At 45.6% G+C, this 17,327-nt stretch overlaps 1 protein-coding gene across 1 annotated transcript; it reads left to right on the top strand.

Annotated features, from left to right (window-relative positions):
• Positions 1-1,473: 1,473 nt before the first annotated feature.
• lamtor3 (late endosomal/lysosomal adaptor, MAPK and MTOR activator 3) lies at positions 1,474-9,735 on the top strand. The gene is made up of 7 exons (XM_008291209.1): positions 1,474-1,587; positions 1,774-1,811; positions 4,670-4,704; positions 4,791-4,849; positions 6,457-6,590; positions 7,760-7,823; positions 9,415-9,735. Exons 2-7 carry the CDS (start codon positions 1,803-1,805, stop codon positions 9,486-9,488), a joined length of 375 nt encoding a protein of 124 aa, XP_008289431.1. The 5' UTR covers positions 1,474-1,587; positions 1,774-1,802; the 3' UTR covers positions 9,489-9,735.
• Positions 9,736-17,327: the final 7,592 nt, after the last annotated feature.

Below are 17,327 nucleotides of genomic sequence, written 5' to 3'. Positions count from 1 at the left end.
CCTCAGTGATGCTGCTGTAGCTTCAGACTGCTGGAGGATTCCCATGATGCATTGGTCTCCTCTCCTCTCCTCTCCTCTCCTCTCTCTTCCTTCCATACAGGTATAACCACCATTACATGTCACTAGCTCTGTGTTTGTTCTCTCTGCAGATGTCTCTGGATCCGGCGCTTCATGTCTCTGACCTCCAGCCGCCGGCCTCACCGACCCCCACAATACTTATATTCATATTTATCGATCTGTTCCATGATCTCCATCTACTATCCTGCTACCCTCCCCTCCCCCCTCATCTCCACTCCCACCCAACCGGTCCAGGCAGATGGCCTCCTTCCCTGAGCCTGGTTCTATTGGAGGTTTTTTCCTCCCTTGGCGGGTTTTGGTTCCTTCCCACTAACCGCTTGCTCAGAGGAAGTCCAGAGGCTGCTCTGGTTCTCTCTTTAGCTCTGTGAGGTCTGTACCTGACTGTGTTCAGGCTGTGAGATGACGTGTGCTGTAAACTGAACCCCTAACCCGAACCCTTCCTGAGGACGGCGCTGCAGCTGGTTGGAGGTTCTACAAGAGAGATCTCTGTCACTGTTCCACTCAGTCATGTCATTTACTCCGAGGAAAAAACCATGACTAAGAATAAATGCTGGAATACATTCATCAGGAATCTCTTGCATGCTGGAACTGTTCCCTCCACAAAATTCTTTTGGACCTCACTCTGTGGTGAAGCTGACTGGAAGAAACGTGGCTCGTTGGTGATGAATGCTGTCTGAATAATAAAGTTAAAATAATGCATAAAATATATCCAGCAAAGACAACTGGAGAGAGCTTTACGGTCAATATTGAATGTTCTCGTGTGATTTGTGGAAATGAGGAAGGAACGGTTTGCCATCTGTTTGATCATTGTGTGTTCACTAGAATATTCTGGATGGATGTTCAGAGTTACATCAACAGAAGAACTGGACAAGCAACCCACATCAAAGAAAAGGACTTTTTTTTTAAAATTTAAGACAAGGAGAAAGAGAACAACTTTATTTTTTTTTTGTACAGATTCTGCTTTTTCTAGGGAAATTTCACATTCATAAGAGGAAATGGGCAGAATGCAAACCAAGGTTTGAACATTTTCTGCATGAACTGAAACAGTTCTGCACATCTATTGAAGGCCTGAAGAGCTGAAGGCGCTTAAACCTGGCTCTGTGTTCAGTAGGTATTGTGAAGCTTGATGACGGTATTGAGTGTCTCTGTCCTTCCACCGGTCAGGTTCGCTTTTGTTTTTCTGTTCTGTATGTTTATTAGTATTTTGTATTGTCTGTACTCTGTTCCTGACTCTGTGCAATGCCCTGCCAGTCAGTGTCTGTTTGTGCCTTAATATGTAAATAAAGTTTTTTTTTTTAAAAAAAAGCTCGTCTTCATCCAGCTCGTGCTGCGGCAGGAGCAGCGCGGGTAGTGTATGTGCGCATGCGCTAAACAATGTTGCGCAGTCTTGACTCTCCTCAACACTTCTTCAAGAGCCGGAAACGAACCCAGTCCGTCATGTGATGTTTGGCTGTTGGATGCTCAGTGACTGTAGCTGGGAGGGTATCTGAAGAAGGAGACTACGGACGGGTTCGTAGTTCGGTTTTGTTTTACTGCTGGACGCAACTTTCGGCTCGTAGGCATCGAGCTGCTGCTAGCTGAATGTTAGCTACATCGTCTTGCTAAATAGCTAACATGTTAGCTGGTTTATTTTGTCGACAGAGTTCTGCTGCATCAGTGACGACGTTTAACCAACAGGTTCTGTTTCCCCCTTAGTTGTTCTGGATACCAAACCTGGAGCCGCCATGGCTGATGTGAGTACAGCTGCTTTGTCCTTGTGCTAGTTCGCTCCTGTCCTCCCCGATGTCCACTGGACCCGGGGACCGGGATTAGCCCGGTGCTAGCTCACATACGGCCCCCCTGCGCTCCGCAGCTTTAATTCGCTCATTCGTCACAATCGGGCCCAATTAGGTGTCCGTACAAAGTGACTAGATAATGAAGACCGTAAACATCACATGTAAAGTGCATCTACAAGCAGCGGAACTAGCCGTGCTGGTCAGAAACTTGTGAACAAGTCTGATCGGAACAATGAGATCCAGAGACGGCCGTCTGGTGCAGACTCCTCTCACACATCCTGTGTTCCGGTAATCGGGCTGCATGTGTGGATGCTGGTCCCGTATCCGTAGAAGTCACGGAGCAATGTGTCAAAGTCAGACCAAGGAGGATTTCCCTTTAACTTTCAACAGGACACCAGTGAGCTGAGCCGGGCTAGGGTTCGGTCCGTTTGGGGAGTTGTTTAAGGGTTCGGGTTCGGGCCTTTGGGAGTTGTTTAAGTCATTTCAGCATCAGTATTCATCCAGAAACATCACAGAGACGCTTCATACACAGTTTATGTGCTGAAGTGACAACACACCGTTTCCTGTCAGGTGACTCAGTGACCATCACAGTACAGCCTTGCTGCCATGGCAACAACACAAAGCAGGCCCACTGCTGAGTCTGTGCGCTCACCGTAACGGACACGGAGCAGAAACTCAAGCTTAACTCGAGTATATTAACGGATATACGCACACTGGCAAACCCACAGCAGCCTTCCAAGGAGACGCAGCATCACAGTTCTGCTTTGTTCCAGATGCTAACGTATCGGTACCAACTGAAGCTGCGCTGTCAAAAGGACTCACACAGAACCGTGTATGTGGATCAAACTGTGAATCATGTTCACGTTTCTCATAAAATGTTTTTGGTAACCACTCCATCCAAACTCATCAACTCTTTCCTCTTCATGCTCTACAACCTGCAGAACTCAAACTTCTACAATAGATTCAACTCAGAAGTGCCAAACCAAATCTAATGATGATAAGAATTCCAATAATGGGATGACTGCATATTTACAGACACGACAGTCGATTTAGAAACCCGGAGAATACATCTGAAGAAGCGTTGCTGGAGGAGCTGTGATGCTGAGACGTCAGATGTGGGACAGAAGAAGGACGGCGCCCTGGCAGTCCTGTTCAAGTGAAACTGAAACCATTTTCTGACATGTCCTTGCTACAGACACTATAAATGTAGAAAAAAGTTCTTATTCACTAATGAAATAATGATTTACATGAAAAACAACCTTCAAACTTCAGAGACTGTGTTGTTGTTCAGGGACGTTGCTGCTGTTGGGTTTTGGTCGGTGTGTTGACTGACAAGTTGCTCTTTAGGATCTATTTACACAAACCTGGCCCGCTGACTTTCTGCCCGTCGCCGTAGCGACAGGTTGTTGTCAATCTCTAACCAATCAATACAGGTAAAAGACACAACCTGTCACTACCTGTCTGCACTTTCATCTAACAATGTGCAACCCGTAATCTTAACATGCATACAGACCCTTCCCGTGTCATCTGTTCTATGTAGTCTGTGCTCAGTGTAACCTGGACAGCGCACTGCACTGATCTGTGGTGTCCACCACATCACTTCTACATTGGTTTAGATGGGAGCTGATCTCTGATGTTATGCTCTTATCCACTTTAGCATGTTGTCATGACACAAAGATCTTTAAGCTTTAGCTTCAGGAATATCTGCAGGACAATGTTCTGATCCAGGTGCAGTTACATTAATGCCTGTGGCTCATTGGTCGGTTGTGTGGCAGCCAATCCGTCAGCCTGTCCACCTGTGGGATCACGTCCCATTTCTTTCTCTCTTTTAAAAAAATCTTGCCAACAGTTTGCTTTCTGAAACGACGTGTTACGATGGTGAGAACTAAATGTATGTTTTGGGGTTTGGATATGACGAATCTGAGAGTATAAACATCTGAATTTCACTCCACGGGGCTGAACGTAAGCAGGTCTCCATGTACAGCAGATTTCTGATCTCAGTGGGACCTTCAGGTGAAACAACGGTAGAGAAAACTGTACCCAGACAACATAATCACCAGTTAAACTGGAACTCCGACACTGTCCACTGAGCACGCTGTTGGTCTACACAGGACGATACGTTGTAGGTTCACGAGTCAGCTGTTGTCTGCACAACATGGTCAGATCTGAACAACTGTACAAGCACAAATCACAGATTAAAACAAGACAAGGAAACTAGTGCAGGCAGAACAGCGGCAGGGCGTCAGAGCTTCTACCAGAGCACGCTGTGAGGTGCTCTGCAGGAAAAGTCCAGCTGGAAGCAGGACAGGGATTCAGGAGGACACCTGAGGCTGCTGAGGGATGTGGAGGCTCTGCAGAGCTTTTTGTCGACTTAAGCTTTACCAGGACACAAACCGAGCACAGCAGGTCGTGGTACTTGTTCGGTCCTGTGTTAGCCAGTGTCTGTTTCAGCACAGTCATGGTCATGTGACTTTTCCCCTTTAGTTGAACATATTAAAGGCTGTGTGTGGAACCGGATCACATCGTCCTGCCTGGACAACCTCATGTACATTTTATTTAAAGACTTCTTAGTCTTGTAAGAATCTGATTAGAATGAGTCCACCACATTTTATAGACCAGGAGGATTTAGGTGGCTGGCATGGGCATGAACGTTTAGTCAGCTGGTGTTTAATGGAGTTTCTGTCACTGCTGTGGTCTGCATCTGTTCTGTCTGATCAGCCCATCACTCACTTTGATTCACTTATTGATCGATTGTCATTAGTAAGGTGACTGGCTAGCTTGTTTTGTTTATCCTGTTTTCTAACATTTTTCTGCAGGATTTGAAGAAATACCTGTACAAACAGCTGCAAAGGTGAGTCTTATTCAGTAACATGTTAATTCTGTTCAGTGGAACTATTGGTGTTTAATTTGCACAACCTGCTGTATGTCTTGCTGAAGTGTTGAAGGTCTTCATGCTATTGTGGTGACAGACCGGGATGGCGTTCCAGTTATCAAGGGTAAGAAACCTTCTCTAACTTCTCAGTCTTCATTTTGTTTACTGATGCTGGTGATTTCATTTGCCACAACAGATTTAGTGCTTATATGAGCTCATAATTTATTCTCATATTTTAGGAGTAAATGCAACAGAAAGAGAGCTGGAGTGCTGGAGTGAGAACAACAGCAGATTAGTATCTACAGTTCTTCAGAATTGCACATTGACATGACGAGCTGGTTCAACATTTAACAGCTGAGTTTCAGAACAACTTCCTCCTGGTTTAGTTGCACTGTGACAAGTCTGATACCCATCATGTCATTCTGACCAGTCAGAACTAGAGTCAGAGATATCTGGAGCTACGCTTGAACTGGTCAGATAATAACTGCAGATATTGTAAACGTCAGTGTGACTCGTCTGAACTGCTGTGTGTGAAGCTGCTAATGGGAAGCTTCCCATTGGATACTGGTCCAGAAAACATCTGAACAGAAGTAAGCGTAGCTGTTGTGTTGGAAAGGATGGCTGGAAAATGCTCATAAATGGGAGGAGCCCATCAGCAAGGAGGCAGTGGACACGGAGACCTTAACTCATTAGAGACGTGGTGGACATGTCCCAGAGCTTTGGCCTCAGGCTGCTGCCATACGAGGTGATGGCTGCAGTGAGAGGAGCTTCTGATGGAGCTGCAGATATCTGAGACATCATGTCGCCTTGTCAGTGCTCTAATTCAAGTCTGTAACTACACTCTGACTTGTTAGACTGCCAGTTCAAGATACCTACAGCATCTTTCTGTCTAGTTGAAACCTAATGAAAGATTTCTAAGAAGGACAGTTCTGACATGGTGCTTTGAGGGGAATAAAAGATGTTTTGAACTATAATTATAACTCATTGAAATTAAACTGTAGATTTTTAACACTGCTCGCAATTTGAGTCATAATCGTAGATATCTGTAAAAAAAAAACAAGATAAACTTTATTAATCCTTCACCGGGGAGATGAACATGCTGCACAGCTGGCTACAGATCAGGCATAAAGGAGCAGGACAAGAACTAATGATGGACATTGTGGATACCTGAAAAGGAAAAAACTAAATGAGTGATATCTGCAGTACATATCCAGTGCAGGTGTTGCTGAGGCAGCTTGCCATAGACTCCACTTTTAATTACGAGACAGCTCCAAGAAAAGTTTTCTTTGGTCGTGGTGATTATTCACCAACTGCTAAATGCTTGTTGAAGTAAAACACGCCCTACCTGGTTGATCTGGACACTCTAGAGGATGTTGCTGTAACAGCTAACCCAGCGTGTTGTGGAGGATCCATCCTCTCTCTCCTGCTGTAGGACTTACCTGTGTATGCAAGGGTTTATCATCTGAAAAGAATCCCTGACCCTGACCCGGTAGGATCACTGAGAGCCTGCTGTTAATTCAACAGTGACTGTCAGTGGTTCTGATGGATCACGTGTACATTATTCCTCCGCCTTTAAGGAAATAAAAACACATCTGTTTCATTATAGATGTGATCTTTTGGAAGGCAGTATTTGAAATGAGTGGTCTGAGCAGACAGGAAGCGTATCCACTGAGTGGGTTAGGGATAGCTGCTGTATGGCTACATCCTAACATTCTCATTGGATCCCTGCAGTTGCCAATGACAACGCCCCAGTCCATGCGCTGAGACCTGGCTTCCTGTCCACCTTTGCTCTGGCCACGGATCAGGGCAGCAAGCTGGGCCTCTCCAAGAACAAGAGCATCATCTGCTACTACAACACCTACCAGGTCAGACTCCAGCTTTACACCAATCAGTCCACTGATAATGAGCATGGCGCCAAATCATTCATTCAGCCTTTATGGATCATTGAGGTCTGCGACTGACAGGGGAATGGTCTCAGCTGTCTGCTTCCCCCTGAACACTGGTTCTGTCCACATTCTTTGTCGTGTGAATGTGAAATTTAAATAATCACTTTTGATTCAAGCAGATAGCAGAATATTTATACCCCAGACCTCCTCAGTACTCTGCTTCTTTAGAGCACTGAAATACAAACGATTGCTCACAATACCTCTGGCTCCACATAACGCATACGTTTAGGTTTGTTGGTGGTCAGGATTCATGTCCAGCTACAGAGGGCTTCTTGCAGTTTGCTGAATGTGTGTTGTTGTTAGCCTGGTCAGTTCCTGGTTTCTGTGTATTTATTAGGCACCCAATATATGCAGCAGAAGAATGACTGCACATTCAGTTCAGTTCTATTAGTGCAGCTCAGTTTACAGCTTGTGTCATCTCACAGCCTGAACACAGTCAGGAACAGACCTCACAGAGTTAAACAGAGAACCAACGATCCAGAGCAGCCTCTGGACTTCCTCTGAACAAGCGGTTGGTGGAAAGGAACCAAAACCCGCCAAGGGAGGAAAAAACCTCCAACAGAACCAGGCTCAGGGAAGGAAGCCATCTGCCTGGACTGGCTGGGTGGGAGTGGAGATGAGGGAGGTTGAGATAACAGGATAGCAGATGGAGATCAGTGATAGAACAGAACAATAGATATGAATATAAATATTCTGGGGGTCGGTGAGGCCAGCGGCTGGAGGTCAGAGACATGAAGCTCCAGATCGAGATGTCCACAGAGAGAACAAGCAGGTGATCTGAGCAGCTCTGACTATCAGCTCCATCACAGAGGAATGTCTTCATCCTGACCTTAAAGCACAGAGGGTGTCTGCCTCCAGAACCCAGACTGGGAGCTGATAGCTGAAGGCTCTGCCTCCCATTCTGGTAACTCTCTCAGAACCCTCCAGCTGATCCAACATGCTGCAGCAGGGTTCTGAGAGAGTTACTGGGACATCCTGATAATAAGGAACTACAATAGTCCAGTCTAGAAGTTCTGAATGATGGACTGGTTCCTCAGCATCACAGGGTGTTCCTGACGACATGTCTGCTGTGTTTCTGTGTTGAACAGATTGTGCAGTTTAACCGGCTGCCGCTGGTCATCAGCTTTATTGCCAGCAGCAATGCCAACACAGGTAAGATGTCTTTCAGTGATTTTTAGCATCTCTGGTCTCAGTAGGATAAGCAGATTTTAGCCTGGATTTAGATCCTGATGCTCTGGGAGTGAATTCTTGAGCTGAGGGTCATAAACGGTTCAGGCCTGATGACCTGTGACCACAACCCAGGATGTAGGAGCAGTCTGAAGCTCATACGCAGTTCACACATCTCAAATACGACGGGGCGTCTGGCCTTGTAAGGTTTTAAAAAGCAAGAAAATCTAACATTAATTCAAACTAACTGGTAATCAGTGAGTCTAGCAGTAATTGGGTCATGTGGTCAGTCCTTCTGGAACAAGTTAGAAGCCCAACAACTGTCCTGAAATAACTGAATGTGTCCCTACAGGATACCTCAGCAAAGCACATGACAGTAGCCAGTCTGCAGGTGTCGTATGCTTGGAAGACTTTTCCTGAGTCTGAGAAAGAAAAAGAAGGATGTGACCTTAGAAATCAGCTCACACCTGCTCCTTGGCATCCTCTCATCTGCCTTCACCTCCAAGTTCAACCATTTTTGCAAATTCTTTACTTCATTGGACAACGAAGGACTTTTTTTACATGATGATCTAATAATCCCCTCTTGCATCCCTTTTAGCAAATAATAAAAGTGTTTGATGATCCTAAACATTTAAATGGGGGAAATATTCAGAACAATTCTAGAAGGAGGAAATTCTTTTCCATGGCATGGTGGACATCTCAGCCACTGATTGCTGATTCAGCCCTTTATAGGTGGTCGTTTTTCTGAGTCTGTAACACCCATTTGTCTCACTAAGGTGATGTTAACTTTGACTGGGCAGATCAGATGACTTTCCTTCAACTGTTTCTCAGCAGAACCAGTATAATAGCTCAGTAGGCGATGCAGATCTAATGTCTGGACTGTTCCTTTGTAGCTCCAGTCCAGGTGCAGAGACTCCTGTAGACAGAGGAAGCTCATTCAGGTGTTTATCTTATTATGTTCTAAATAAAAAACAAGCCCTTCGGTAGTGATTTCCTGTTTTTATCCACATAGTTCACATTAGTTGTCTTAGCTACCTAGCAAACAATTAACTAGCTTACAAAACATGAACTTAACTTCCATGAAAAACACACAATGATGCTTCATCTGGGGCTGGACCTCCGTCATGTGGTGCCAGCAGCAGCAGCAGCTTCACACGGCTGCTCCTCTTCAGCGCCCGGCTGATGTGGCCCGGTGTGACGGAGCGTACGTCTGAATGAAGCATGACAACTGAACGTCGGAGCTGAATCTCCCTGAAGATCAAATACAATTTGAAAGCAACTGAATTAAATTCAAAATTCAAAAAATAAATGCAATTTCAAGTTTATTGGAATCCAGTTTCAATCTAAGAAATGTAACTTATGAGATTTAAATTCAAATTTATTTGACAATGATTCAGGTTTTGACATTTACATTCATTTATAAACGGACTCAGATTCTGATATGTGCCCATAGTGAGCTGACGTTAGATGGACCGGATGTTGTGTGGAGCTGTCACACATGGTACAGTTACCTGCTGAATGTGCTGCTCCAGGTTTGGTCAATAATGGTACGTCTGTCCCTCTCGTATGTCCTCAGGTCTCATCATAAGTCTGGAGAAGGAGCTGGCCTCCCTAATAGAGGAGCTGAGGCAGGTGGTGGAGGTGACATAATCCCTCCCAGACAGGCCACCCTGATTCACTGGATCACATCCTGCTCACTGTCTTCTTCTTCTTTCTGTCTCCAATCGTGCATTTGTGTCCTCTGAGAAAGCCTGTCTGGGGTTGTTCTATTTTCAAGTAGAGACTAACAATGTTGACGTCTTGGAACCTGTTTCCACCATGATTGAACTTTGCTGTCCACCTTTTAATAGGCTGATTGTTGACGGTCTGAATAAAGGTTTCATTTATATCAGCTGAAGCTTTGCTCTTTTTTGTTGACAAGATTGTAATCTACACTGTGAAGATCTACACCACATTAAAATCTCCCTCATGCCACCAGAACACCTCCGACATGTCGGGCCATGGACACGGGACCTCTGGAAGTGTCCTGTGGTGTCTGCTACCAGGACACTCAGCAGTGGATCCTCTGGGTCCCGTGGGGCCTCTGTTGAGCTTGTTGTGGTGCATTTGCTCGACTGGATTGGGATCTGAGGAGTTTGGAGGCCTTGAGCTTTGGCATGCCTGAGCAGTGTTTGCGTTGTGGTGGGCCATATTGTCCTGCTGGGACTGCTGGTTCCGTACAGGGTCTGCTTGGCCTCCAGCAGTGTTTAAGTGGGGGTGCGTGGCTTTTTCTTTCAGAAGGTTGCACTGCATGATCAGTGTCCCTTCACCTGAATGTGTGGTACCCATGATGTCATAATAAAAGTGTTCATACTGTAAATGTTGTTTTGTTGTATAGAATTTAAAATAATGTCTTTTCTTAGTTGTATTTGGAGAAAAATGTAGAAACATGTTCTTAACCACATGTAGGCGCCTGTCACAAAAATACACAAAACATATTTAATAACTTCATAAATTAGGACTCAACAATTTGGAAGAAGCTATTTTCATTGAACTTTCAGAAGTGATGGAGCAGGTGTGACGAGTTGTACCCCAAGATCAGAAATATTGCTCGATAGCCTGAACCAAGTAGAACAGAGCTGAGGAGAACAAATGGTTCTTTTACTGTTTTTAATTTTTGTGATCAATTATTTGGTGTCAAAACTGTTCTACATGTTTTATTTTGTATATTTGTGACGTCAAACTAAATATGGCTCAGAAAATATGACTGCCACTGAGATCACAGGAGAACCTCTGCATTACACCCGTCATCAGTTTAATATCTGTCCCATAGTGCTGATTTGGAATCAATGGCATGATTAGAAATCACTCCAGTTACTTCATGCTATATTTTATACGATGAAAATGTCAGGCCAGTCAGAGGTGGTCGAGCAGAACCTGCTTTAAAAACTTGATGATTTTATTTTTATTCATTTGACCTTTATTTTAGCAGGTAAAAATGTTTAAGAACCAGTTCTCATTTGCAAACGTGACCCGACCGAGAGGCGCCAGCAGCAACAAACACACATGGAAGCTACAGACACACAAACATACCAGAACAAAAGTAAACAGGTCGGAAGCACGGAGGCATGTGAGTGAGAAAAGATGTGCATGAGGTCTAAGACTGTGTATATATATATTATATATATATATGTCAGTAAAGTCCAGCGTGATCAGCAGGAGCTCCAGTCTGTTGGTGGTGAGCTGAGTCAGAGTCGCATGTTTGAGGGACAGGGTTTGGGTTTGGGTTTGGGAAGTTGTTCCAGTCATTAGCTGCTGCAAAGTGAAAGGAGTTACAGCCAAAAATAGTAGAAGTGCTGCGATGATGAGCCTGATGTAGTTACTAGACTGAGTACGATATGATCATGGTGACGATTTAAGGTGGAATTACCCTATTTTAGAAACTGACCCATTTAATGAGGCTCCATTTTGCTGCAGCATTCAGATGGTAGAGTGAGAATTTATCCTGTACTCGGCGACCCTCCACAGTCAGATTTCAGTTTGTGGTGGATCAGGACATTAGCATCAAGAAGGTGCTCCCCATAAGTGTTTAGAAAATGCTGTTAAATATCATGTGACCACATCCTCCAAAAATCTCCTGTGTAACACCTTGCTGAGTCCGTGTCATAAAGAACAAGATAGTTGTGAATGTAACAAGGAAGCCAACCCACTGCTAGGTGTCCCTGCTCTTCCACAAGATATTACCTAGTGTGTGATTGCAGTAGAGGGCGCTGTTTGACATGTTTAACAACTCTGAAACGTCCCACAGGTGCTCCATTGGTTTGAACTCTGGTAACTGAGAAGACCATAGAATGTTATTCACATCATTTCACATTCATGAAACCATCTCCTTGTGCCCTGTGGAGCTCGTCACTGGCATCCTGAAAGAGACCATCGGGATGGAAATGCTTCACTGTGGGATTCAGGTGATCTCCCAACTTTGTGTTGTATTAAGATAAGATAAGATATGCCTTTATTAATCTCACAAGGAGAAATTCACATCGTTGACAGCAGCTTTCAACAGACGTACACAGATACGACACAGGAAAAAAACAAAAAATAAAAAATGTACATATTAATGCCCCCCATAGCATAGCATGGACAGTGATGCCCTCGCTGTCAGGGTAAATGGTTCAGGGTCCGAGGCATTTTGTGGCCCTCTAGTGGTTCATTTCTAGATGAGATTGTGGAGTAGGGTGGAGGTGGAGATGGGAATGTGTGTGTCTATGTGCATGAGTGGGTGCCGTGAACCTTTCTCTTCACTTGAGAGGGTTACTCTGGAAGCTCAGACACAAACCTGACTTTCCCAATGTTCCTCTAAAACATATGCTGTGCTTACGATGAACTCATTCGTGCCGATTAGAAGTCAAGAACAGGAGCAGCATTAATCTTTAGCTGCGTATCTCATATGTAACCCCTTCGACTCTGCGTTGTGTTTATTAATAATGAGTCAGAAGGCAGAACGGTATTTTCCCATTTATTGGTTCACCTGGCAACACAAAACCATTCTGGTCAGCGGACTCAGGTGTCTTGTGCGCAGCGCTCTGTGAAAGGAGCAGCACCGTTATAACAGCTCATGTCCGCTAGCTAGCTAGCTAGTTAGCGGACATTCTCAATCTCTCAAACCAATGCACACAGACAAACGACACACATATCCACACACTCCCGTGAACATTAATGTGACTGATTATACACTCATATTTCCAAAAATAAACAGAATAAACTCATAACATAACCATTCATGAGCTCGTGCTGTGCTCCGCAACCTACCTCATGCACGCCTCTTGGGAACTGACACCAGTACCCGTGACACACCACAGCTCCCGAGAGGGCGCCACTGAGCCAACAACAAATCACAGCAAGTGGAATTACAGAATTACACACATACATGCTGTTACAATAGTTCAACAGTAAGTGTGCGGTGCTTATGTTTATGTTCATGCTTAGGACAGAAGTCCTGGTACTTCCTAGAACAGATTATTTCTGTTCATGCAGAGACTGAATATCTTCTTTTTCTACCGTGAATGAATGTGCATCAAACTGATTTTAATCTATTTTAGAAAAGGGGGAAGACTAATAGTCACATCTGTCTACAAGAAGATGGAAAGACAGAACATGTTGCCTACGTGTAATGCAAGTGTGAAGCAAAAAACTAGTTCCTCATTTGAGTGCTTGTCGATCAAAATCTAGGCTTTTCCATTTCAGTAGCCTTCCTGTTCACAAGTTTGATGCAGATCACAGCTCGTATGTGTGCTTCTGACTGCAAGCTTAATGCAAAGCAGAACCAGGAAGAGGCTGTATCTGTGACTGGGTATGTTTGTAGCAACTGCAATATGGCTGCAGTTTTTCCCCTTGAAGGTTTCATCACCGTGACTCACATGTGGTCAGTCTGATGTGAGGCCTTCAAAATGCAAAACGGTGAAACTTTAACATTTCATTGAGTGGTGTGTGCTTTTCTGTACTGAAGTACATTCATGGCAGAGGGTTCCTTCTGTGATTTATCATCAGTGTGCATGAACCGTCCATGGTGTGCTCTCCACATGACATACAGCAACAAGCAGTCCACTGGCCATCTGACCTCATCACCACCTCCAGGCATCTGAAGCTGTCAGGTAAGAAGAAGGTGTTTCTCTTCTGTCAGCTTTCTGTATATTAACACAGTAGAAATCCTTTCACACGTGTTTTGTTAGACTTTACCATCTTTCTACTCAAACATGGCAACAGCAGTCTCACACTGAAGACCGTGTTTTCTCATGAGGAGAAAAAACCCAAAACAATTAAAGAACGACTTATCATTCAGCTAACAGCAGCTTTAACTGACGTAGCGTACGGCCTAAATGACAGCTGCAGTCCCGATGTGTGTTACGCCCGAGCCAAGAATTGGCTTTGACAAATGGAGACCTCCGTATGGAGGCGTACAATAAGAATGACTCTGTCTTAGCTGTGGAGCTCCCAGGACACGTTCATTTGCACGCAGCCCTGAACTCTGAAACCCTTTCAGAGGACAGAACCCCAGCGACAGGCTGCACAGCGTTCAGTGAGGAGAGGCTCTGCTCAGCAGGCTCACTGCTGGATGGTAGATTTCAAGACTTTATATTCAAGCAGGGCTGATTTTCTAAGCAATAATAAAAATATATAATGAAGACATGAGTTGTCTGTCTGTGATATGAGGATGTTTGAATTGATTTTGAGGTTTCAGGCACGTATAGCGCTGAAACCTCCTGGCCCGACGCGACGGGACTCTGTGTGTGAGCGTATGGTGAAGATCTAAATGCAAGTGAAAGAGTGGAGATAAAGAGAGAGAATGGAATATAAGAACTTTTCTTCAGATACCCTCTTCGACTAGATGTTGCTGCCTGAGGGATAAAGTGGCATCCCGAGCCTTTAATGGCAGCTCTCCTCCGTGGCTAAAACACACTGTGCAAGATGTACTGCTGGACTCAGGCACTAAGGATTAACACAGACGTTACAAAGCTGCTGGATGTGATGCACAACAGCTGACGATGTCTGTCATTTGTCATGTGGTCTCATGAACCCAGTCTCACTGTGTCCGGCTTCTGTCTGTAGTGTCTGTCCTTAGCTCACAGTAAACAGATGCACCAGTGGTTCTTCTTCTGTTTTATTTCTGGTTGTTGCCCCCAACTCCAGGTGTGGTTTGAATGGAACTCAGAGATCTTTATTTACTGTGATGCACCCTCAGCATTATGAAACAGCGGCAGAAGCAATAAACTTCAGTTGCTCTTGTTAGTTTGTTGTGTTGCTTGTCAGGCATTTGGGGTACCTACACCGTGAATCACATCAATTATGGGATAAAGTTTGCGTAGCTCTTGATGTGGGTATTTGTCATTCACACAAAACTACAACTGCAACGTCAGTGCCTTCATCATCAGGAGCTGCTGACACACTTCATCCACATGAGACCGAGCATTGTCATGCATCAGGAGGAACCCAGGGCCCACTGCTCCAGCATGTGGTCTCACAGTGGGTCTGAGGATCTCATCCTGGTACCTGATGGCAGTCAGGGTACCTCTGGCTAGCCCATGGAGGGCTGTGGGTCCTCCAGAGAAATGCCTCCACTCACCATTACTGACCCACCAAACTGGTCATACTGGCAGCAGAACGTTCTCCACGGCGTCTCCAGACTCTGTCACGTCTGTCACATGTGCTCAGTGTGAAGCTGCTCTCATCCGTGAAGAGCTCAGGGCGCTGATGGTCAACCTGCTGACCTTGGTGTTCTCTGGCAGATGCCAGTCTCCCTGCACGGTGCTGGGCTGTCAGCACAAGCCCCACTGGTGGACGTGGGGCCCTCAGACCACCTCATGGAGTCTGGTTCTGACAGTCTGAGCAGAAACATGCATATCAGTGGCCTGCTGGAGGTCATCCTGCAGCTCTGACAGAGCTCCTCCTGGTCCTCCTGCACAGAGGAGGAGGTAGCATCCTGCTGCTGGGCTGCTGCCCTCCTACACCCCCTCCACGTCTCCTGGTGTACTGGCCTGTCTCCTGGTATCTCCTCCAGGCTCTGGACACTGTGCTGAGGGACACAGCAAACCTTCTGCCACAGCTGGCATTGATGTCCATCCTGGATGAGCTGCACTAGCTGAGCAGCGTGTGTGGGCTGTAGACACACCTCATGCTGCCTCCAGGGCTGAGAGCACTGACAAGATGCAGACGTGACCAGAACATCAGCCAGAAAGGACGAGGACAGAGACCTGGTCTGTGGTCACCACCTGCAGAAGCTCTCCTTCATAGGCTGGTCCTGCTACCTGCCTCTCATCTCCACCTGCTGTCTGCTCCATCTGCACAGCAGCAGGTGGAACTGATTCACAGTCAGTGCTGCTTCCTACCTGGACAGGTTGGTTTCACAGAAGTTGGCTGACTTGGAGTCACATTGTGTTGTTGTGCTGTTCCCTTTGTTTTTTGAGCAGAGTACGTAGACAGGCATCGCAGACCGCTATCTCAGTGTTATAATCAGCTATGTTCTGAATCTGTATTTCTCCACTGAACCTGTGATCCTGTTTTGCTTCTTTCTACTGAGCACAGTGCACGTCCTTGAAGACCACATGGCCGGTGAGAACCGGTCCACATACCGGGAGACAGCAGAACTCCTCTTTTCTGTCAGTTACTGCAGACACACACCTTCTGGACACCACACACACTCTGTATTCAGTCCAAGCAGTTTCTGTTCACATCTCAGCGAGCTTCCACGTGAACAGTGGTTAGCCTGTTCACGTCACAGTAACTGGACAATTACACGTACAAGTCCAACCTCTGTCCGGGCCAGGCCCAGCCCAAGAAGATCAATGAAAGTGAATCATTTCTGGATATCGGGGCTCCTTCTGATGGCGCCGTGGCGCCCAGCGCTGCCTTTACCTGTGACCTGAATAAATCCTACATCTGTGAACGGAACATTTCTCCGGTTCCGTCCCACTGTTGCAGACTGCTGAAGCTTATCGGGAATCCAGATGTTTGGATTGTTGGGTGTTTCTGTCTCTAACTAAATGTTATAATTCATCCTACATCCACCCAACCGGTGGAGGCAGATGGCCGTCCCTCCCTGAGCCTGGTTCTGTCGGAGATTTTTTTTCCCCTGTGGGGGTTTTCGGTTCCTTCCCACCAGCAGACTGCTGAAGCTTATCGGGAATCCAGATGTTTGGATTGTTGGGTGTTTCTGCCTTTGTGAAGCGCTATGAGATGACTTGTTGTTGTAAATATGCGCTATACAAATAAAATTGAATTGAATTGAATTGAACCTGTACGGGGTGAACAGGACCGGGGCGAGCACAGTTCCCTGCGGTGCTCCAGTGCCACTGGCCACAGTATCGGACCTGCAGTTCTCCAGTCGTTCATACTGAGCTCTGCCACTCAGGTAGCCCATGGTCCATCTCTATCAGTTTGCTCCTGAGGAGGCTGGATGGTGTCAAAGGCACTGGAGAAGTCCAAACATGTAATCCTGGCAGCAGCTGCCTCTGTCCAGGTGACAGCATCAGTGTTCGTTTTTCATTTTAATAGTCATTCAGGGAGACTCGTTGACTCGTTTGCAGCCAAAATATTCTGTCCTCCTCCAATGAAAAGAAAACCCCATTGGTTGCATGTGCAGCTTATTACAGCTCATTGCCAAGTTTAATTGTGACAGCGCCCTCTATGGACCAAAGCAATTATGATAGAGGCCGAGGACGAAGTGCGGTGACAAGTGTGGAGGACATGAACATTGCCTTTAACCACAGCCACTTCATAACCTTTACCACAGCTTTATTGGCACAACTCTAACAATTCTCAGATGTTGTCCAACCTCGACCCGATCCTAAAAGCAACCAAACTGTTTTTATGCCTAAACCTCACTAAGCAGTTTCTTTGACTAATCACAGGTGAACGTATCTGTTGGAGAACTTGTACTCGTTGAATGGGAATGTACTAAAGCAACGTTATTTCATAGAATAAACACAGCTGACTGTGTTTTCTGGACAAAGACTG

Source organism: Stegastes partitus, unplaced genomic scaffold (genome assembly GCF_000690725.1).
Source record: "Stegastes partitus isolate 25-593 unplaced genomic scaffold, Stegastes_partitus-1.0.2 Scaffold726, whole genome shotgun sequence".
Lineage (NCBI taxonomy): Eukaryota > Metazoa > Chordata > Actinopteri > Pomacentridae > Stegastes > Stegastes partitus.
Note: the sequence above shows the minus strand (reverse complement) of the source record. Positions and strands in the feature narration are given on the sequence as shown.

Excerpts from the sequence above, each read along its gene's own strand:
- lamtor3 (XM_008291209.1), top strand. Across the intron at positions 4,850-6,456 it reads TGGCGTTCCAGTTATCAAGG|TTGCCAATGACAACGCCCCA; the intron begins GTAAGAAACCTT and ends GGATCCCTGCAG. Across the intron at positions 6,591-7,759 it reads GCTACTACAACACCTACCAG|ATTGTGCAGTTTAACCGGCT; the intron begins GTCAGACTCCAG and ends TGTGTTGAACAG.